The sequence below is a fragment of the Cnephaeus nilssonii genome (assembly GCF_951640355.1).
Source record: "Cnephaeus nilssonii genome assembly, chromosome: 22".
Classification (NCBI taxonomy): Eukaryota; Metazoa; Chordata; class Mammalia; order Chiroptera; family Vespertilionidae; genus Cnephaeus; species Cnephaeus nilssonii.
In genome coordinates, this window is record NC_137093.1 from 10,450,181 (window position 1) to 10,472,582 (window position 22,402).

At 50.9% G+C, this 22,402-nt stretch overlaps 1 protein-coding gene across 1 annotated transcript in view; it reads right to left on the bottom strand.

Annotated features, from left to right (window-relative positions):
• Window positions 1–22,402, bottom strand: part of CUX2 (cut like homeobox 2) — a gene marked incomplete at its 3' end in the record, with an annotated part of 211,687 nt that overhangs the window by 1,922 nt on the left and 187,363 nt on the right. Inside the window, exons 10-21 of the mRNA XM_079763264.1 lie at window positions 20,886–20,990; window positions 16,105–16,296; window positions 15,949–16,007; window positions 15,403–15,451; window positions 15,213–15,312; window positions 13,469–14,153; window positions 12,595–12,692; window positions 8,388–9,178; window positions 7,192–7,351; window positions 5,174–5,443; window positions 3,765–3,953; window positions 2,245–2,518 (exon numbers count right to left, since the gene is read on the bottom strand). Coding sequence (XP_079619390.1) covers window positions 2,245–2,518; window positions 3,765–3,953; window positions 5,174–5,443; window positions 7,192–7,351; window positions 8,388–9,178; window positions 12,595–12,692; window positions 13,469–14,153; window positions 15,213–15,312; window positions 15,403–15,451; window positions 15,949–16,007; window positions 16,105–16,296; window positions 20,886–20,990 — 2,972 coding nt within the window. The remainder of the gene's footprint in view (window positions 1–2,244; window positions 2,519–3,764; window positions 3,954–5,173; window positions 5,444–7,191; window positions 7,352–8,387; window positions 9,179–12,594; window positions 12,693–13,468; window positions 14,154–15,212; window positions 15,313–15,402; window positions 15,452–15,948; window positions 16,008–16,104; window positions 16,297–20,885; window positions 20,991–22,402) is intronic.

The window sequence follows — 22,402 nt, forward strand, 5'->3', positions numbered from 1 at the left end:
AGATTATCTCATTTATTTTTCATAATAACCTTGTGAGGGGACATTATCATTCCCATCAATAAACGAGACAAGGCTCAGAGCTGCACAAGGATAGCCATGACCAGTCAGAAAGTAAAACAGTTGGGCTTTGAACCTAAAAGTCTCGCTACACTCTCCTGCTCCTTGGCTCCCTGCCCAGGTGGGGACGGTGCCCCATTCCAGGATCCTGGGCTTCAGAGGGACTGTGAGGGATCATCTGGTCACTTCCTGTCTCAGTCCCCAGTCCCTCCACAGAGGTGGCCTTGTCCACTCCACAGTGACTCTGCCATCTCTCTCAGCCCCTGCTAAAAGGAAAAGCCGAAGGGACCAGGAGCAGCCATAGTAGTTTCCAGTGAGGTAGGATTTGAGGGAGGTTTAGGATGGCTCAAAGTCTGCAGCTCCATCATGAGAACTTCGAAACTGCAGATGAAATATAAATATGAAGCTGAGAGTCATTCACACTATACTGTAAGTTAGTCTTTGCAAGCCCCAACTCCCAAATGTATAACTGGGGCCATCCTGGTAATTTTTTCTCAAAACATCCTGTTGTTTGCCTTTCTCAGAGCTCATTGCAGTTTGAAATGATACATTAATATAAGTGCTTGCTTAATAGTGATCTTTTCTGGTGGTCTGCAGGAGATGCTAAGGGTAAGAACTTTGTCTTGTTCTCTTCAGTGCCTGGTACAGAGGAGGTGCTCGATAAACATTTATCAAATGAAATAATGTATTCTTCTATACCTACAACTTTTTGAGAGTGGTTGTTTTGGGGAGTGCAATTCTCTTTGCTCTTTGGGGCAAATTCTTATTCATCCTTTCAAACCCAGCTCAATGCCTCCTCTTCTGTAAAGTCTTCACCAGGAGGCAGAATTCCTTTTCCCTGTTCCTATCCCTTCCTGTTTCACAGCATTTATTAGGTTGTAGAAATTATCTGATTCATGATTTTAAGCTCCCTAAGGGGAGGAATGTTGGCTTTGAACATGTTTTTCCAGACCCTGGCTTACTGTACACACTTGGCAAGTATTTGTTGAATGAACGTTTTGGATAATAACGAAGTGCTCAGTTCCTGTGGGGAACAAAAGGGGCGAGGATATCCTTCCAGAGAGAGAAGGAGCATGTGCAGCTTTAAGAACCTATTTCATTTGATGTTTGGCGGGTGTGGGTCTGAGACAGACAATAAGCAATATTTCACAATGTTTACACCTCAAGTGGTTCGTCTGATCCCTGATTCAGCATTGCTGGTATTAGGTTCTTTATCTGTAAAACAGGGGTGAGACTCCAGAACACACAGCAAAGGCGGGCCTTGAATTCAGGTCTGTGTGATGCCCATGCCTGGGCTGTGGAGAGACATTTCAAGTGTTTCCCCCTTCCAGCCTCCTCCTTCCTCTTCTCCCTTGGGGATCAAGAGACCTTCTTTCTGCCCCTAGAACACACAGATGGACCCTCCTCTCTGGCACCACATGGACACCAGAGACATTTCCTTCTCAGGAAGCTTGGCAGGGGCACCTCAGACATGGTCCCTTAAATCCCATTAAGCCTTCTCCACAGGCTCTCAACCAGCCTTATGAAGCCCCTCTGCAGTCTCCTCGAACCTGCCAGATCTGGTCAACACCCTGACAGAATCGCAGGAAGCCCAGCCCACTGCAGGTCAGTGACTCCAACACTGGGGCCTTGTGAGTGGGAGGAGGCAGCCACTGGAAACCCAGAGGATGCCAGAAGGCTTTCCGCTGGTCTCGGGAGTGGGAGAGGCCAAGACCCCAGTCAGGAATCCAATGTGAGGCTCAGTGGGAAGTCAGGTTCCTCAGGCCTGTGCCCCCAGCACCATTCCCTGGCAGACACAGAGTAAGCTGGGGAAGTCGTAATGAAGATAGTGATAACAGTAACATCAACATCCACTACATTCTATGTGCCAGGTATTTTATGTAAATATGTTAGCCCATTGAATCCTCAGGACAACTCTGTGAAGTAGATCCCATCATGGTCCCCATTTTACAGGTTAGAAGACTGAGGCTCAGGGAGGTGAAATGACTTGCCCAGGGTCTCACAGCTAGAAATGGTGAAGCTGGGCTTTACATCCAGGTTTATCTACAAATCTAAACACCCATGCAATACAGTCTCCCCATCTCCCAAAGGCCATCCGTGCTGGGCTCCCTCCAGGCCCTGGGATGGGGAAGGGGGTCCTGAGAGATCCTGCCCATTCCCCAAGCGGGTTCTCCCTAGTCATCCCACCTGTAGTTGTGGAACCAGTTGATGACGGTGTTGGTCTTGAGGTTGAGCTGAAAGGAGAGGAGCTCGATGGTCTGCTGGGAGGGGTAGGGCTCCAGCTGGTAGGCCTTCCTCAGGGCCTCCTTCTCCTCGGGTGCCAGCACCACTCGGGGCTTCTTGATTTGCAGGAGGCTCAGGTCCTGGGGCTGCAGGCAGGGGCTGGGGCACTCGGAGTGGGTGGCTGGAGACTCACTGTCTGAACCGGTGCTGATGAGGCCGTACCTGCGCTTCAGGTAAGCTGGGGTGGGAAGGGGAGGGAGGGAGGGCTGAGAGGGGCCTGACCCGAGGCTCATCAATACCGCCACTCCCATCCTCCAGGGGCAGCGGGGGCTGGGAACGCAGTAAATGCATCTCAACCTCAAATCATCAAAATGTGGGGAGCGGGGAGCAAGCCCACTTGAGAATGGAGGATGCCAGAAGGGTCTCATTAAATCCTCACAGCAATGCCCTGAGGTAGATGCTACCTGACTTAATTTCAGAAGAAGTAGAATGAGGCACAGAGAGGGGAAGTAACTTGCTAAAACGGTCACACAGCCAGGAAGTGGCAGGCCAAGTTCTCAGCTGCAAAGTTGTCTGTGCCAACAGCTGAGGCTTGGTCCTGGCCCATGTGTCCCTCACAGCCTGGCTTAACCCTGGACTCTCTCCTCATGAGCTGTCTTGGGTGCCTTGGATGACAACTTTTCAGCTCCTGGTACCTCATCTCCCAACTGGGCCCTGAGCTTTTTAATTTAAGTTCCAGGGATTCCTTACACACATCATGCGAGCGGGTACACAGCAGTGCTCAGTGCCAGCTCATTTTCTCAGGGATAAAAGAAAATATTGGACAATATAAGAATCTGCAATCTCCGTGCCCCCCCCCCCCCCATCTCCACCCCAGAAGTCTTTTTTTTTTTTTTAAATGTATTTTTTATTTTAGAGAAGAAAGGAGAGGGAGAGATAGAAACATCAATGATGAGAGAGAATCATGGATCGGCTTGCACACCCCACAATGGGGATTGAGCCCGAAACCCGGGCATGTGCCCTGACCGGGAATCAAACCCTGACCTTCTGGTTCATAGGTCGATGCTCAACCACTGAGCCACACCGGCCGGGCCACCCCAGAAGTCTTGTTGGCTGGGTCAATTCTTTCGTTGTTTTGCAGTAATGGGCACAGGGGGATCTATCTATATATTATACATTAGGAGCTGATGTAGAGGACAGAGGATCAGAGAGGGGGTGTTTTTGGGAACATGCAGAGGGGTTGGGAAAAACTTTGAAGTAGCTACGGATGTGTGGAAGGAAACTGAGAGAGATGGGGACTGGAATTCTCATGGGAGAAGTATTAAATATTTTCACTGCTTTCAATGACACTGTGGGATTCCTATATCTTGCTGTCCCGCACCAGGCTGAGGCTGGACCACTGCGGCCCTGGGTTAGTTGGGTTACAACCAGATAGGGTTCCAGTGGGAAAACCCGAGGCCAGACCCAGAGGACCCAGTGCTCACCTTTCTTCTCCAGCTTCTTCATGTCCCTCAGCTTCTCCACGTTGTGGGGGTCATTGAGCCACAGCTGCATGCGCACAAAGGGCTCCCGCCCCTTCAGGCTGAGCTTGTGCCAGGGTTTGGGCCGGGACAGCAGGTCGGACACAGAGCCTTGCGTCAGGCCCAGGATGCTCTCCCCGAATAGCCGCTGCCCTGGGGATGGGGGCAGGGGCAACTGTCACCCCAGGCCTGGCAGAGGTGCTCTCAGGAGAGACAAGAAATGGGAAAGGCAGAGGGGAGAACCCAGGATGTCTCCACTAATCAGACATGGGGGGAACCCACATCCAGTGTGGATCTAGAGGGTACCTCTCAGCAAAATAGAAGATGGGGTTGGGGGGAGGGGAGGCGCGGAGCGGACCAGACAGCTACCAACAAAGTTGCTTTCATACTTTAGATTTTCTTTACTCCTAGGAGATCCCTGAAGTTGTCTGCACACTTCATATGTATAATTAATATCACCTTGTTAGAATAATCTGACAGATTCTAGCAAAACTTCAATGTGCAAACCCTCTGACCGAACACTACCTCTGGATCTACCCTCCCGCCGTACTTGCCCAACGGCACAAAGATGCATCTGGACGTAGTTTCAGAGGCAACAGGAAATTGGAAACAACAAAAATGCCCATCGGTTGGGTAAAAAATGTAGGCCATCCATGGCCTAAAACACTTTACAACAGTGCAAAAAAATGCAGGCGGCCTAATTATTCTACATGGAAGGATATCCACGATGTGAATTTTTAAAAAGCAAGCTGACCCTGGTTGGTTTGCTCAGTGGTTAGAGTGTCAGCCTGTGGACCAAGGGGTCTTGGGTTTGATTCCTGGCCAAGACCACTGTTGCAGGTTCGATCCCTGGCCCCAACTGGGGTGCGAGAAGGAAGCAACCAATCAATATGTCTCTCTCACGAAGTTTGTTTCTCTCCCCCCCACCTCTCTTTCTCTCTCTCTCTCCCTTCAATTCTCTCTAAAAAAATCAATGGGGAAAAAAATGTCCTCAGGTGAGGATTAAAAAAATTCTTTAAAAAGTAAGCTGTAGGGCAGTATGTGTATGTTGTGTAATTGCATCTATATAGAAAAGAAGAAACTAGTGTACATATATTCTTGTATGTGTTCAGAAAAGTATCAAAGATACATAAAAACTGGATTCTGATTGGGAGGCTTGGGGGGCTGTTATTTATTTACTTTTCAACTTATCTTAATTCTCTAGGAACCAGGTCAGAGTTAGATGCCTCCTAGAGAGTGTTGGGTGCTCTAGGACTGCCGGGCAACTGCTGGCCGGACCCCAGTGCCCTTCGATCTCACTGTGGGGACTTTTCTCAAGAAGAGTAGGTGCTAACCGGGGTGGGAGGCAGCATCCCCGTCCCACCACCCCTTACCTAGGTTATTGTCTGTGAGAACCTCCTTGACCCTCTTGGTGATGGAGTAGGTGTCCAGCTCGGGGGACATGGCCACAATCTCCTGGATGCCCCCTGAGGCCTGGCTGCCTGAGCACATCTTCCCACTCAGTGAGGAGCTGGATCGTCCCTCTGGCTGCTGGTTCTCCTTGCTGCTCTCCAATACCAGGCTCAAGGGCTCCTGGGAGCTCTTCTCAGGCTCCGTGGGGCTAGCGGGTGGAGATGGTGAGGACCTGGGCTCGGTGGGACTGGCTGTGGGCCAGAGAGACGGAGACGTGGTTACTGCATAGTCACACACAGTTTAGACAACAGTCTTGCTTGTTAGAGCCAAGAGTTGGCAACGATCCATTTTGCAACCACCATAGTAATATCTCAGGCAGGGACCGTCCTGGATGGGAAAACTAGCAGATGAAAGTTCACATAGTCGCAAAGTATCTCCCCACAAAATACTTATTAGTTACAAAGAGATACCTGGCAGATATCACCTCAACCAAGTGATCAAAGGAAACACCACCAATCATGGGTCAAATCAACAATGGGCGCCTCCTGATATGATGCAAAATGAGGACACAGCATTGCTTCTGTGATATTCTTGCTGAAAGTGTGCGGCCTGAATCTGATTACAAGAAAGCATCAGACAAAGCCGAACTGAGACAGTCTATAGAATAACTGGCTTCGCTATAATTTCTTGCTCGTGCCAGATGTCTCCCTTACCAGATAACAACAACGATGAGGACAATAATCAACAGAACTTCCTTTTACTGAGCACTTACGTGTTTTACGCCCATGATCTCAAGTCACCATAAACATGCCTAGGAGACAGGCGAGGAAACTAAGGCTCAGAGAGATTAAGAAAAATATGTGCCCCGGGTCACAGTGACTAGTAGCAACATCAGGACTAGAACTCAGGTTTCCTCTCATCCACCGATTAGGGCAGTGATGGGCAACCTTTTGAGCTTGGTGTGTCAAACTTGGCCAAAAAACTGAGCATAGCTCGGGTAGTGTGTCACTTTGAGAAAAAAACATTATTTCGCGATATTTATAGTTTAAATAACATAAATGTATAATTGTTATATATAATTGTATTTAATAAACCAAAAACTAAATATTTAGTGCTGACATTCGTGTCAGAGGTTCGCCATCACTGGATTAGGGTTTTCTGGAAGACAGGTGGTGGGTCGTCTGTTGAGTGAATAAATTTCGGCTGGGACCCCTGATTACCCTGAAGGTGCAGAGAGAAGCCTCAAAGTTCTGAGTAGTGCACCACAGCCCCAGGTGGCAGGCAGCCCATGTCTGGGGTCTTGAGGACTCTATGGTCCCACCTGCCCCCAAATTGGCTGATCCTGGACATCTGTGTGATGCCGGAACTGGCATGGACATGTCCTCTGATCACTGTCACCGGCAGAAACACAAAGTTGGTGGGGAAGGGCCAGCCTGGGAAAACAAGAGGCTGTTTCAAGTATCCACCCACTGCCGGCAGGCGGGGGGAGGGGGCTGGGCTCAGCTGGAGTCTCCCCTTTGCCCCTTCTTTCCATTCTTAGGCTCCATAACCTTGGGCAACTCTCTGAGCCTGTTTCCTCACCGAGGCAAAGTCCAAACTCCACCTGCCTATGTCTCATGACAGCTGCTCAAGGCCCTGTGCTAGAGTCTGAGGCTGCATGATGGGTCCTTGGGAAAACAGACATCAATCAGCGATTCTGATGGGATCCGAGGGTGGGGCTCCAAATGTAAACTATTTTCTACACTTGCTTGGGCACCACCTGGAGGTTTAAAACCAGCGATAGATGCATCCCTCTGATTGAAGGAAGCAAGGGGAGCAGGGACACCAGCTAGGAACACACTGCAGTCTCCCAGGGCAGCAATAATGGTGGCCAGGGCAGTGGGGCCGGAGAGAGAGGCAGTAAAGCAGGTGCACGTGCCATCGCAGAATGGAAGAGTGAGGGCTCTCCGCAGTTCTGGGGGCTGGCAGCACCCCTCAAAAGAGCCCCCTGGGCACTCACCCTGTGAGGCGCTGGGCTGCTGGCCGATGGCCTGCCCAAGCTGGTCCGAGAGCCACAGCTGCATGCGGATGAAGGGCTCCCGCCCCTTCTGTGTCAGCTTGCTCCATGGCTTCGGCCGGGACAGCATGTCGCTCACACTGCCCTGTGACAGACCCAGCACCTGGGGACCGGTGGCGAAGGAAGGGTGGGTCAGCAGGCCCCTGGGACATAGCCCATCACCTCCCCTCTCCCCTAAGACACTTCGGGATTGCTGGTCACTCTGTTGCCTGAGAGGCCAGGGCTGTCTTCATGTGTTCTTCATTTCCCAGGTGTGTATCTGTGTAGTACCCTCACCTTCAGTGCCCTTCCCGATTTCCCGACATGTAAAAATCCTACCTAGCTGTTAAGACCCCCTCAAGTGCCCCCTCCTCCAGGAGGCCTTCCTGTGTCTCCCACTTAGGTTACTCACTTCTCCCTCCTGGGCTTGTTTGCCTGCTCCTCTGCTATGGGCAGAGGTGATGTTAAAACACTACTTAACCACTGGTCCTGTGAGGAGGCCCCTTTAGTGGCTGGACCAATGGAGGGATGGAGGGTCCTGGAGGAGGGGGGCTAAGTGGTTACTCCTAGCCAGGTGGAAGTGTTTTACTGCTTTAACAACCACAGAACTGAATGCCAGCCTTTCCCATGACCCTTTCCCACAGAACCCAGGGACAGCTAGATATAGAAGAACCAGGGGCCTGGTGCACGAAATTTGTGCACTCGGATGTGTGTGTGTGTGTGTGGGGGTAGTCCCTCAGCCCAGCCTGTGCCCTCTCGCAGTCGGACAACCTTAGTGCTGCGCAGAGGTGAGAGAGGTTCCCACCACTGCCCTTGCACTCGCCAGCTGTGAGCCTGGATTCTGGTTGAGCAGCGCTCCCCGTGGGAGCGCACTGACCACCAGGGGGCAGCTCCTGCAATAAGCGTCTCCCCCCTGGTGGTCAGTGAGCATCATAGCGACCGGTCCTTCCGCTGTTCGGTCAATTTGCATATTAGCCTTTTATTATATAGGATTAGCTTTTGGGGGTCACAAGAACCTGGGTTTGAATCTTGCTTTTGTCCTGTTCTTGCTTCTTTCCAGACCATGGGCACTTGGGGCTGGATCGTCAGGTCATCCTCTTTCCCTGGGTCCCACGGCCCTGAGCCTCCTGCCCTACCTGCTCCCCTGTCCCTGTCTTCACCTTCTCCCCAAAGATCCTCTGGCAGATTCCGTTCTTGGCTAGCTTCTCCTTGACTTGGCGCGTCAGCTCCAGTGTGTCCACCTCACGGTACATGTAGAGCTCGTACTGCTCTGGAGTCAGGGGCGGCACGGTGGGCTTCAGTGTGCGGGGCACGTATGTTGGGTAGTAGGCCAGCCGTCCGCTGCAGCCTGACTCAGAGACGCCCCCCTCGGCTTTGAGCTCACCCAGCTTTGGGGGCTCATCCTCACCCCCAGCAGCTTCATCCTCAGGGATTGTGGGAGCCTCATCCCCACGGGGCCAGGCCCGTCCATTGGGTTGGCCAGAGTAGCTGGAGGAGGAGGAGGAGAGTGAGGGTGAGACGGAGGTGTAGGGGTGGCTGAGCAGGCTGCGGTCCGAGGCCCAGTGCTGATCAAAGTAGCCAGCATCACCGATCTCTGACTTGACCTTTCGGATGATGCTCTGCACGAAGGCAGCCGGAGACAGGACAGTGAGGGATGTCTGTGTGGCACTGCTGCTGGTCCCCCCGCCGCCACTGCTACCACTGCTGTCCTCCTGCTTGACGTAGGTCGGAGCCCCATTCTGGCTCATAGCTGCCAGTGAGGGCCGCTCTGGGGGTGAAGGAGGTACTGAGCGGCCCCGGGGTCCTGCCTCCATCTCCAGTAGGGCCTGCTGCTGTGCTTGCATCTCCCGGCGTGCCTGTTCCAGAATGTTCTTGATGGCATCTTCTGAGGTGCTGGCAGAGGCTGTGCCATTGGTGATGTTCAATGGGGATGTCAAGTTCTTGGGCTCACCTGTGGGGTGGATGACAGGGTGGCCAGAGGCCAGTCATCAGGACATGGCACAGCATTGGTATTTATGCCAGCAAAATGTTGGAGGTAATTTCTGTGTCCACCAATTGGGGATTGATTAAGTAAATTATGGTCCAACTGTTTGGCAGACTATTGGGCAGCCATTAAAAATCAGGTAGACAGTGAGATTTTAGCATATATGAAGAAAGTATTCATGTGGATAATGTGATATAAAAAAGGACTTATCTCTTACATATGCTATGATCCATCTACACAAATGTTCAAAGACAAGAAAAATACTATAGAACATAAAAGAGGCTGCTTCATTTGTTCTAACTGCAAAATAATGGCATGAACCCAATTGCCCTTGGTGGAGAGAATGGATAATAGTGGCATGGCCACACAACAGAATACTATACAGCAATGAAAAAGGAAGTTACTGTGCAAAACCACACATTAATCTTAATATAATTTTGAACGAAAACAGCAAGTCCCAGAAGGTGATACACAGTATAATCCGCTTTCTATAAAGCTCCAAAACAAGCAAAATAAATACTATATTATTTGATAAAAAATCTTTTTAATAAGTTTAGTAAACAAAAAGGAACAATAGAACAGTGCTTCCCTCAGCCCTCTGAGTGGCTTTTCCCACTCTGGGTCTCCCCACCCCTGGACTAAGCCAGATCAACACAGCCCTTTCTCTATTATCTTGTTCTCCAGTCTCCACCCCTGTGGATCCCACAGTCCCATTAAAAATAATTTATGTTGCTTTTCTGATGAAAAGGTAATACAGCAATGGAATTGCCATAAAAAGGAATGAAGTAGCCGAAACCGGTTTGGCTCAGTGGATAGAGCGTCGGCCTGCGGACTCAAGGGTCCCGGGTTCGATTCCGGTCAAGGGCATGTGCCTTGGTTGCGGGCGCGTCCCCGGTGGGGGGTGTGCAGGAGGCAGCTGATCGATGTTTCTAGCTCTCTATCCCTCTCTCTTCCTCTCTGTAAAAAATCAATAAAATATATTAAAAAAAAAAAAAAAGGAATGAAGTAGAGATACTTGCTACAACATGGATGAACCTCAAAAACATGCTGAGTAAAATCTGCCAGACACAAAAGGCCACACATTGTATACTTTCCATTCATACATAGGTAGAGCCATAGAGACTTCCCTGTTCCCCAAATGCTGGAAACTTAGGATATTTCTACTTTGTCATTGTTGTGACAATGATAAAAGAAAAGCTTGAATATAAATCTCTGTGCCCAATCTGGATGGGGCATTGCAGGTTCCTAGCAGGGTAAACCTCCTTCCACCCCCTCTCAGGAACCAGGCCAAGGAGAGGACCCTTGGGAAACTCATGGCTCCCAGCAGCAAGCAGAAGCTTGGAAATCAGGTCACTTACTCTGAGTCACCACCAGGGGGCAGAAGACACTGCAAGAGTGGGAGTGCTGAAACCTGTTCTAAATCAGCAACTGTCTTATAACTGAGTGCTGGCTGCACGGATGCAACTGGGTCCCTAACTGCAAGAAGCCCCAAACCAGTAAGAGGGACAGCCACATCAGCAGAGTCATTTGTAACATAAGCAAATACAACAATAGAGATATAATGACAATATTAACGGTAACAATGGCTAACCTTTCAGAGGCACCTTCTACATGCCAGGTCCCAGGTTGAGTGCTTGCCAGGATTGATCTAATTTGATCCTCACACAACCCTCATTTTAAAAATGAGAAAATGCAGGCACAGAGAGGCTAAGTAAACTTGCCCAGGGTCACACAGCTAATAAACAGCAGGGTCAGAATTTGCAGCAAGACAAATCTGGCTCCATTGCACCAAGCATATATATAATTTGGGGGATGCAAAAAGGAGCAGTATCCAACCCATCTGTGCAGTGGCGGGAGGCTTCCTGGAGGAGCTGACTTCTGAGTGAAGTCATAGAGTATGAGAAGTTGGCCAGGGGAGAGGTGTCTGGGATGAGAATTAGCGGGGTGAGAATGAGCATGATTATAAACAATTCATGTGAGAGGTGTGAAGGGATCGGGAGGAGTCTGATGACTACAGGCCTTGTTGAGGAGTTGGGATTTTATCCTGAGGGCAAGGGGGAGCCATGGAAGGCTTTTGAGTAGTAACATCATGTGCTCTAGAAAGATCCCTCTGGTATCTGGGTGGAGTGGGGCCTAGAATGTCATTGGCAAGACCAGTGAAGAGACGACGGCAGCAGTCCCAGAAAGTGATGATGGTGGCTCACTAGGCTGAGGGCAACTGGGGTGGGCGATGGACAAGCTTGAAGAAAACACTTAAAAGGGTGAGCTACACCGTGGATGGGGTAGCTGAGTGGCTGCCAGGGGTGAGGATAGTCCCTCACCTCCCCCTGGGTTTCTACCACTGTGACAGGTTCCCAGCCCTGAGTGGGTGACTTTGAAGAGGGAGTGAGGGGTAGGGGAAGACAATGAGTTCCGTTTCAGACATGCTGAGTTTGAGATGCCAGTGGGGATCCTGATGGACATGTCCAGTAGTTGGCTTGTAGCTCTGAAACTCTTGAGAGGTGGCCCCCCAACATATCCATGGCCCCTTCCTGGGACTGGTGAGTATGTAAAGGGGACTTTACAGATGTGATGAAAGTTAAGGATCACGATATGGGGAGATTATCCTGAATTATCTGGGTGGGCCCTACATGATCCCAAGGATGCCTATGATGCTGGACTTGACAATGAGGAAGGGGCCATGAGGCAAGGGAGTGGGCAGCCTCAAGAAGCTTGAAAGGCAAGGAAACGGATTCTTCCCTGGAGCCTCCGGAAGGAGTGCAGCCCTGCCGACTCACTGACTAGCTCAGGGAGGCTAACTTTCGCCTTCTGCCCCACCCACCCCACCCATGAGATAATAAATTTGTATTGTTTTCGGCCACTGAGTTTGTGGCTAACAGCAGCACTAGGAGACGAATCTGGTGCCCCATGGGAAGGTGTGGATGGCGTGGTCACAAAGCAGGAGGAAGCCAGACAAGTGTCTCCCTGGGGTATAGAAGGTACAGGTGCAAGGGTGAGACCGACAGTTGGGATGAGGCTTAGGCCTTGGTGTGTTTGACAGCTTAGAACTGTGTGATGAGGGAGACATTCCGAGTTGTGCTGTCCCATATGGCTGCCACTAATCATCTATGCAATGGGGCCAGTGTGACTCAAGAAGTTGTAATTTTATTTAATTTTAATTTGAATGAATATAGATGTGTGTGCCTAGTGGCTCCATATTGGATAGCATGGATCTGGCACTTTCCAGGCCTAGACTTTGCCTGGCTGCAGATTGAAAGAGGCAAAGAGGTTCTGACCTGTTTGGAATCCCCTCTGGATGGACGGCAGGGGATGAGGGGGCCAAGATCCTGCCTGCTGCTCAGAGCAGATCCCAGAGGCCTCAGGCCTTTGCCTGCCACACTCACCCCCCTTCTGTGACTCGATCTCCTTCTTGGCCTGCTCCAGGATGCTCTTGATGGCGTCGTCAGAGCCTGTCTCTGGTGTGCGGATTCTTGGGGTGATACTGCCTGGGAGAGGCAAGGAGGCATTTGTCATGGGGACCTGCATGTTAGGGGGTCAGTCCCTGAAGCTGGGCAAGGTGAATGGCTGGGCCCCTCCTCCCAGGGCCAGGGCCAAGGGCCAGGAGAGCACAGGCCAGACCATGAGTGTGTGCAGCAGGACCACTGCTGAGCTAGTCTATGTGACACACTGTGGACCTACAAGTGACTGTGGCTTGAAATAATAATAGCAAAACAACAATGATCAGCCACCACCATAGCTAACAGTTCTCAAGCAGTTACTATGTGCTTTATACTCATTTAACCCCCTTGGAGGCTGATGGATGGGGAAGCTGAGGCACAGGAAGCAAGTGAGCTGCCTGAGGCCACCCCATGGGTGAAGGGCAGAGCTGAGACTCAAACTCGGGTGTTTGTGAGGTCAGAGTTTGGGCCCTTCAGATGGATTAGCCTAAAATTAAGTCTGGCACAGTTAGTGGTCACCCAGGCCATTTAATGGATGGGTAAACTGAGGCTTCAAGGTGCTTAGGGTGTAGCTGCCAGAACAGGCCCTGAGACCCAGCCTTTTCCCACCATTATTGAACTGTGCCATGAGGGCCAGATGGGGCGAGAGGGGCAGCCACAGGCCTCAGGAAGGAGGGAGAGAGGATGCATTTCCTTATTTTACAGAGGAGGAAAGTAAGGCACAGAAAGGCAAAGTCACTTGCTAGAGGTCACACAGCTGGAGGCGGCTGAGCCTGGCTCTGAATCCAGAGCCCGCGTTCTCAGACCCTGCGGCCAGCACTCACCTCGCTGCCGCACCTGGATGGTCCTCAGAGCCAGCACGTTCTGCTCGTCCGACAGGAACTGCTTCATCTTAATGAAAGGCTCCTTGCCCTTCACCGTGAGCTTGCGCCAGGGCTTGGGCCGGGCCAGTATCTCACTGACCGAGCCCTGTGACAGTCCCAGCACGTAGTGGCCGAACACCCGCTGCCCGATGTTGTGCTTGAGCAGCTGCTCCTTCACTTGGAACGCAATCTCCGCCGTGTCCAGCTGCTCCTCCTCTGCTCCGGCACCTGCCCCAGGCGTGCTGCCCCCGCCACCATCAGCCGGCTCCAGGCCCCCAGGAGGCTCAGGGCCAGGGGCTGGGGTGGCAGGGGCTGTGGGGGGCTTGGCGCTGTAGAAGGCCGGGGGAAACACCAGCAGGCTGCCTGCCTCTCCCTTGAAGGCGGCCGGGGGCATCATGTGCTTAGACAGCAGCACGTCCCCTGCCAGTCTCTCCCCTGGAGCCAGGCTGGGGAAAGGAGACAGTGAGAAAGTTCGAGGGCCATCAGGGCCCAGGTTAGGGCCCAGCAGGGGCTGCCCAGGGACTGGGGACAGGGGGTCTTCCGGCCCTGGTGGTGGCGGTGGCGGGAGCTGTGAAGGAGACGGGTAGGGCTGCTCCATGCCCAGAGAGTCCTTGATGGAATCGTCCTCCGAAGGGTCCTCCTCTAGAGAGAGACACACAGAAGGAGAGAGGAGAGACAGACAGAGAGTAAGACAGGGAGAGAAATAATGAGAGACATACACAGAGAAAGAGACACAAGAGAGAGAGAAAAAAGAGAGGCAGAGAGAAATTACATGAGAGAAATCATGAGAGACAGACAGACACAGAGGGAGACCGGCAGAGAGACAGAGTGAAAGACAGATGGAGAGAGAGAAAGAAGGAGACAAAGACAGAGAGAACATACATAGAGACAGAAATCCAGAGGCAGGGGAGAGAGGAAGCGGGAGAAGGGGGGAGGGGAAAGAAGAGGGAAGGAGAGAAGTGCTATAGGCTTCCAGTGCTGACACTGCTGCTTCTGCCAGCAGCCCCTCCCCTATTCTCAAATCCCCATCCTTCAAGGCCTGGCCCAATGGCCTGCTCTGGAGAGCCCTCCCGCCTGCCATGAAGAACATTAACTGAGCAATTGTTATAGGCCCAGCACCGCCGCCTGGGGTGGGGAGTTTGGATTAATCCCATCCCGCAGGAGTACCCACTTCCCCGGCACCCGCCCGACCTGTACCCGCCTCATCCATGAAGTAGGCCCCATCACTGCCCCCATTTTGTAGGTTAGGAAACGGAGGCACAGAGTTTTGGCTGGAGCCGCACAGCTACAAGGTCCCGGAGTCGCTGGGTAGGAAGAAGGGGCAAGTGGCTGAGCAGGTGATTTGGGAGAGAGCAATGTCTGCTGCGGGGGTGCGATGTGAATGCCCTCCTTGTCCCGTGACCTCATCCTATTGCTCATGAAGGCTTGGGTCTGCGTGGAGCCTTTGGTGATCGTAGGGGGCCTGAGTGAGCTGTTTGTCCTTGAGTGTGTGTGTGAATGTGTGTGGACATCCTGTGGGACAGCTGCCAACTGTTCGACATGGATGGTGCCCAGCTCAGTGCCAGGCACACAGCAGGTGTCAATCACTGTGCACCCCTTTTCTCCATCACTCTCCTGCCTCAGCGGAAGGCAGTGGTCCGTGGGCATGGAGGAGGCCAGGGACCCATCACAGCCCCAACCCGAGAACATCCCCTCCCCTACCAGGGCTGGCCAAGAGACCCGGCTTTTCCAGCAGAAACTTCTGTGCAGGGAAGAAGGCCTCCTTGGCCATGAGCAGCGAGTCCTCGGGCTTGGCCAGGCTCTGAGGAGATAAGAGGCCAGGCTGGGAGGGTGTGGTTGGTGGAAGGCTCTCAGGGGCAGCCTGTCCCTTGGCAGAGTGGCAGACACTCACCTGGGGGAGGCTGCAGGTGCTGGAGGCCAGCTTCATGGCTTTCAGGATGCTGCCAGAGAAAGCGGAGAGTGAAGCAGCCATGCTTCCCTGGCTTGGGGAGAGGCCTTGGGAGGCACTTCCACGGGCTTATCTTCGCTGAGAACAACTGCCCTCACCCCCCGGACCCGCACAACGCTGGACTCATGGTAACAAGGCTTTAAGTAGGGGGCTTGTGAACTGGTTCCAATGTTACCAGGAGAGGTGCGGTGCTAACCGATTCCCACACTGGCCCACTTGAGCTTATCTGATCAATGCATCATCCCCGTCTCCCCCCAGGCACACCACCGACAACTCGGCTGCCTTGCATGTTCTCCAACAGGCAGCTCTTGATGGCAAAGGACTGCGCATGACACCCAAATACCAGTGGAGAAGAGATAAGGGCATCACAAAGTGGAGTGTGGTGGGAGGGAGAAAGGTGATGGATTCTGCCAAGGGCCCTGGCCATCTGCCCGGGTGGCCCCAGCCAGGGAAGAGGGCTGGGGTCTGTTGAGCCCCACTGCACAGTACCTCAGCTCTGTTTTAATTTCTTCATAGTCAGACTGTGCCTGGAGCTTCTCTTCCAGCTTCTAGAGGAGCAAACAAAGACGGTGAGGCTGGGCTGTCCTTCTGCCTGGGAATGTCCCACCCATCTCCCATCTGCCCACCTGTTCCCCAAAGACCTACCTCGATGGCCTCGGACTTGGCTGTGAGCTGCCGTTCCAGGTCGGCAATCTGGTTGGCGGAGGCTTCCTCCAGCTCCTGCAGAGAGTTCTGGAGGTGCTGCACATCCTTTAGCAGCCGCAGGATCTCCCGATCCTTGGAGGCCAGGGCAGCCTCGAGCCGCGGGCCCGAGCACAGTGTGAAGTTCACCTTATCCTGAGGACAAAGGGGGGTTTTGAGGGGCGGCAGGGCCGGCCTCCCCACCTGAGTCCCAAACAAAACGGGAGATCCATTTGTGGTACGGTCTTAGTGCTGAGCCCCACAGAGCAGTCAGCTTGTTTGACAGGCCAATGGCTTTTCTCTTTCTACCTCCGAGCCTTGTCCAGGCTGGACCTACCAGCCTGGATGCCTTTCCCTCTATTCTTGAAACTAAACAGGTGGGAGGGGAAGTGAGCAGGAAAGATTTTCTGGAGGAAGATGTGTCTAAACCGTGATGAAGTTCAAGAACACGTTAGAGATTTAGAAGATTGCTTGGCAGCATCCACTGAAAGGGAACGTATGTGCTTCCACTCATTGGTTATATATGCAGGAGAAATGCAGGCCTTCTGCACCAAGACCTGGACATCAGGACACATGTTCACAGCAGCCTCTCTGTAATAGCCCCAAACTGGAAACCCTCCAAATGTCTAACAACAAGAGAATGTGGATAGACTATGGTATACTCCCACAATGGAATACTATACAGGAATGAAAAAGAATAATCTACAACTACTCCAACACAATAAGGATGACTCTCCCAGATATAATATGGAGTGAAGAAACCAGACACAAAGATGTATGTGTTATTCAATTAAGATCAGATACAAACACAGGTTCTGGGGGGTTGGGAATATTCTACTTGATCTAGATGCTGGTTATGGGGTGTGTTCATTCTGAAAAATTCAATGTGTTGTACACTTATGATATGCACATTTTCCCTTATGTATAGTACTAGAGGCCCGATGCATGAAATTCGGACACTGGGGGGTTGGGGAGAATAGTTCCCTCAGCCTGGCCTGTGCCCTCTCGCAGTCTGGGACCCCTCGGGGGATGTCTGCCTGCCAGCTTAGGCCTGATGCCCCCGGGGGATCAGGCCTAAGCCAGCAGTCAGACATCCCCCTCGCAGTCCAGGGCTCTTGCAGTTTGGGACCCCTCGCTCCTTACCGCCCGCCATGAGCCTGGCTTCTGGCTGAGCGGTGCTTCCTCTGTGGGAGTGCACTGACCACCAGGGGGCAGCTCCTGCGTTGAGCGTCTGCCTCCTGGTGGTCAGTGCGCATCATAGTGACTGGTTGTTCTACCGTTTGGTCGATTTGCATATTAGGGTTTTATTATATAGGATACTTCACTAAAACATTTGTTAAAACTACGACACAGCAAAAATCAAAATCATGACTCAGTAGAGTCAATACCATGATTCAGCAAAAATAACAAGCATGGTTCAGCAAAAATTAAAACCATGACCCAGCAAATACCTGCTAGCATGACTCAGCAAAAATTCACTAGCATGACTCAGTAAAAAAAACACACACCAGTACCATGACTCAGCAAAAAAAATCACTAGCATGGTTCAGCAAACATTTGACAGTATGACTCAGCAAAAATCTCTAGCACGACTCCACAAATACCGCCAGCATGACTTGTCAACAATCCGCTAGCATGACTCAGCAAAAAAAGAACATGTAAAAATAGTATGACTCAGCCAAAATAGCTATTATGACTCAGCAAAAAGTCAATAGGGTCAGGATCAGAGGTGAGAGCTAGGGTTAGGAACTGGGGTTAGAGTTAAGGATTAGGGTTGGGGTCAGGGTCAGTGTTAGTGTGTCAGGGTTAGAATGTCAGGGTCAGGATCAGGACCAGGGTCAGGGTGAGGAAGTGTGGGGCTAGGGTGTTCCCAGCAGAGGGAACAGCATAGACAAAGTTTTGGGTTTCTAAAATGGGTGCAGGATGTCTCCATTCCAGGCAGTAAGACCCACTGGTTAGACCTGACACCTTGCAGCCACAGGTCACATTAGGGGTGGTTCCTTCCTTTTCCTAATTTACCACCAGCCCCAAATCCCACTGCTTCTCTAGGTTTTAGGAAATGGTCCCTTTGTCCTAGATGAAGACAAAGAGGTTTCGGTTTGAGGGAAACTGAAGTCAGGCTGATTTTGAGTTCAGTTACAAATGAATCTAAGAAGCTTTACAAAAACAAATCAAATCAAAATAAAAACCCATCACTGCCAACCCTGGGTATTCTTCCATGGAGATAAGTGACAATTAAAACAGGAAGCGGATGCCATTAACACATTAAATTAATTAGCATCGAGTGCCACTGTTGTGCTCAGAAAAGCTCGCCCCCAAACTAGCCAAGATCCTGGTGGCTGATTAGCACAGGCATTTGCTGGGTTCCATGGGGGTTAATTAAGATCCATCAGCAAATTCTCTCTTAGGCATCCTCCTGAGCTGTTGCTCTCTCAGTCTCTGTCGTGTTCACTCTGTGTCGTGCAGACATCCAGGCACAGTGACACACACACCACCTCCTGGGACATAGACACAGGTGGACATATCAATAAGCCACAACACACACTGACACACACACCTGCCTGAATACTCATGCTGACACACACAGAGAAATACACAGGTGTCAAGGAGACATACTCATGTGGACATCACCAGACACACACAGACATGTATGTGCTCAAAAAGACCATTGCTCTTGTGGTCAAAAACCCAGACACACCAAAACCATCCTATCTAATAAAGAGGGAATATGCTAATTGACCATCACACCCTCACAAAGATGGTGGCACCCACAGCCAATAAGAAGGGAATATGCTAATCGACTGCCACACCCTCAAAGATGGCGGTGCCCACAGCCACAAGATGGCAGTGCCCAGTCCTCTCAGCCCCACAGGGGCAGCAGGCGCGCAGCATGGCCGGGCCAGCCTCCAGGCGGGTCCGGCCGCTCCGTGCGCCTGCCTCTGGAGTCCCCCAGTCTCCTCAGCCCTCAGCCACCCAGGGCCAGCCCGAGGCGCAGGCAAGCCTCGGATAGCGGCTGCCCAGCCGCCCAGGGCCGGACCAAGGCACAGGCAAGCCTTGGATGGTGGCTGCCCAGCCAACGCCTGAGGCACAGACAAGCCTCGATGGCGGCTGCCCAGCCACTCAGGGCTGCCCAAGGCTCAGGTAACCAGGGCCGGCCGAGGCTTGCACTGCCAGCAGAGGCAGCAGCAGAAGTGTGATGGGGGCATAGCCTTCCCCTGATTGCCAGGTCACCTCCCGCCCCTGAGGGCTCCCGGACTGTGAGAGGGGGAAGGCCGGGCTGAGGAACCCCCTCTCCAGTTCATGAATTTTCATGCACCAGGCCTCTAGTATTAATAATAATAGTCATAGTAGCATCAAATATTTACTGAGCATAGATTGAGCCAAGTCCCATTTTAGGTATTTTACATGTAATCCTCTTAACAGTCCTATAATGTAGATCTTACTTATACAGATGAAGAAACTGAGGCACAGTTAGAGTCATTTTTCAAAGGTCACAAACAGACGCACATTCCAATATTCAAACAGAAACAGACAGGGTGGCAGGTGAGGTTAAAATTATGCCGGTCACTTCAGGTTCATGGGTGGAGACAATAAGTCACCCTGGGGTAGACCTGTTATATAAGGAATCGTGAATCTAATGCCTTGTCTGCAGAGATCTGAAAGTAGGCGGACCAATTTACATAAGGAATTCAAGGTTTTCTGACAGAAGAGAGATGGAGACTCCTAATATATGACACAAGGATAGGTTGGGGTGGTTCTGACTAAAATCCTTTGGCAGGAAATGATCCTGGGACCCAAAGGGACACCAACCAGGGGGAAAGAAAAAGATGCACTAGCCAACCAGGCTTAATACAGAGACCTCAGGCCCTAGCCGGTTTGGCTCAGTGGATACAGCATCGGTCTGCAGACTGAAAGGTCTCGGGTTCGATTCGGGTCAAGGGCACGTGCCCGGGTTGTGGTCTCAATCCTTAGTGGGGGGCGTGTGGGAGGCAGCCAATCAATGATTCTCTCTCATCATTGATGTTTCTATCTCTCTCTCCTCTCCTTTCCTCTCTGAAATAAATAAAAATATATTTAAAAATAATACAGAGACTTCAGGGTTAATGACAGAAAATTGGCTCTTCATAGCGTGTGGCATTGGAATAACCGCTGGCATGTTTTGGGCGCGAATGGCTAAATATGAGCATTAACCTCAGATCTTGTTATGTATTTTTGTTTGGGTCTGGAAGGATACAGAGAACCAGCAGGATGTAGTCCCAAGCATTCACCAAGCAGTGTGAGACCAGCTGTCAACAGTGACACTTGGTGACATTCACCAAAACTGCACTGCTGCTCCATTGATCATACCTTCCCACTCCCTTGCCCTCTTGCGGGGCAGACATTTGGCAATAGGAATGATCCTCTTTGGTCTGAGTAAGTTTCTGGCATTTTTGGACAATTGGGTGTGAGGTGACCTTTAAAAGAAGATACTGAACTTCCAGTTAATTAGGATATATGGAAGCTTGAGCTTGAAAAGTTAAAAGAGCTGGGGCTGTATTTTTACCCTTAACTGTTGAAGCAAGTCGTAGTTATTGTTTAACTACACAGTGACCTTAGCAATTAAGATGCTACTCCCACTATAAGCATCAGAAACCCACACATCTGTGTGCACAATTTCGCATAGATGCACACAAACAACCCATATATTCATAACCACAAACATGGCCTTTCCCAACCTTCCCCTCTGGCTCTCCCACCATCCTTACCCCACCGGGATTCTGGGGGGAGCAGCAGGCCAGGCGGATGGAGCTGTTGACAGAGGCAAGTTGTTCCCGAAGACTTTCCACCTCCCGCTGGGCAGCCTCAGCTCTCTGAGGAGAATGGGACAAATGTGGTTAAGAAGTGAATGGGGCCACAATGGATGTCACCCTGGCCCTCCACCTTCTCCCTCCACCGTCTTAGGCATGGGCTGGGCAGGCAGGGCTGAGGGCTGAGGGCCCTACTTTTTGGATCTTGAACCCTTGACTTGGCTTTTGGTTCCCCCAGGGTTCTTGAGATTCCAAGAGGGGTCAGAACATTCCCAATCCACAAGGGCAGGAGGGAGATGCTGTCTTGATGGGATGGGCAACTTTTTACCCACTTCCAGGCCACTCTGTATCCCAAGTAAACTTCAGGCCTGTCTGGTCAGAAGGCGAGTTTGTTTCCAGCTCCCCTGCCACCTGGTGTGGAATCCTGGATGGGGCATCTGCTGAGGTGGCTCCCAGCCCACAAGCTATTGAAGGCCCCGGGGGAAGGCACTTCCCCTCCCTGGGTCTCAGCTTTCCTTTGTGAAATGGGGAAAATGAAACACATCTACTGCAGAGACATACTGAAATACTGCTAAGTCAGAAAAAGGCGGTTTACTGAATTGGGTCTATGGGCATCTTAACTCGTCAAACATTTCTGAGAATAAAAGCCTGGGAGGAAGCATCTAAATGTTAACAACACAGCCTTGTGGCTTTGGAGAGAAATCTGTACATTGTCACTTCCTGGGTGTGTGACCTTGGGTAAGAGATTTCATCTCCCTAGCTTCAGTTTCCCTATCTACAAAATGAGGATTATAAAAACAACTACCTTCTAGAGTTGTTTTTTATTAAGTGATTTGGTAAAACACAACTCATTAGGCATTTCAGCTTGGTGCCTGACACGTGTGTCAATAACTGGTTAACTTTATTAACATCAACAGGGTATGTGGGATCTTGAGGCATTACTTAAAAAATTAGAACAGCTGCAACTTTATTTTTACCCTCAGCTGGTGACACAGGGCATAGTGATTATGTTTAACTTACACACTGACCTTGACAATCAGGATGCTATGCACATTATGTACACACAGAGACCCCCCCCCCCCACAAATTATTTATTTATTTATTTATTTATTTATTTATTTAAATATATTTTTATTGATTTCACAGAGGAAGGAGAGGGAAAGATTGAAACATCAATGATGAGAGAGAAAATCATGGATCAGCTGCTTCCTGCATGCCCCCTACTGGGGATCAAGCCAGCAACCCCCGCATGTGCCCTTGACCAGAATCGAACCCAGGACCCTTCAGTCTGCAGGCCAATGCTCTATCCACTGAACCCAATCAGCTAGGGCACATTCTGTTTGTTTGTTTATTTATTTATTTATTTATTTATTTATTTATTTTAAATATATTTTATTGATTTCTTACAGAGAGGAAGAGAGAGGGATAGAGAGTTAGAAACATCGATGAGAGAGAAACATCGATCAGCTGCCTCT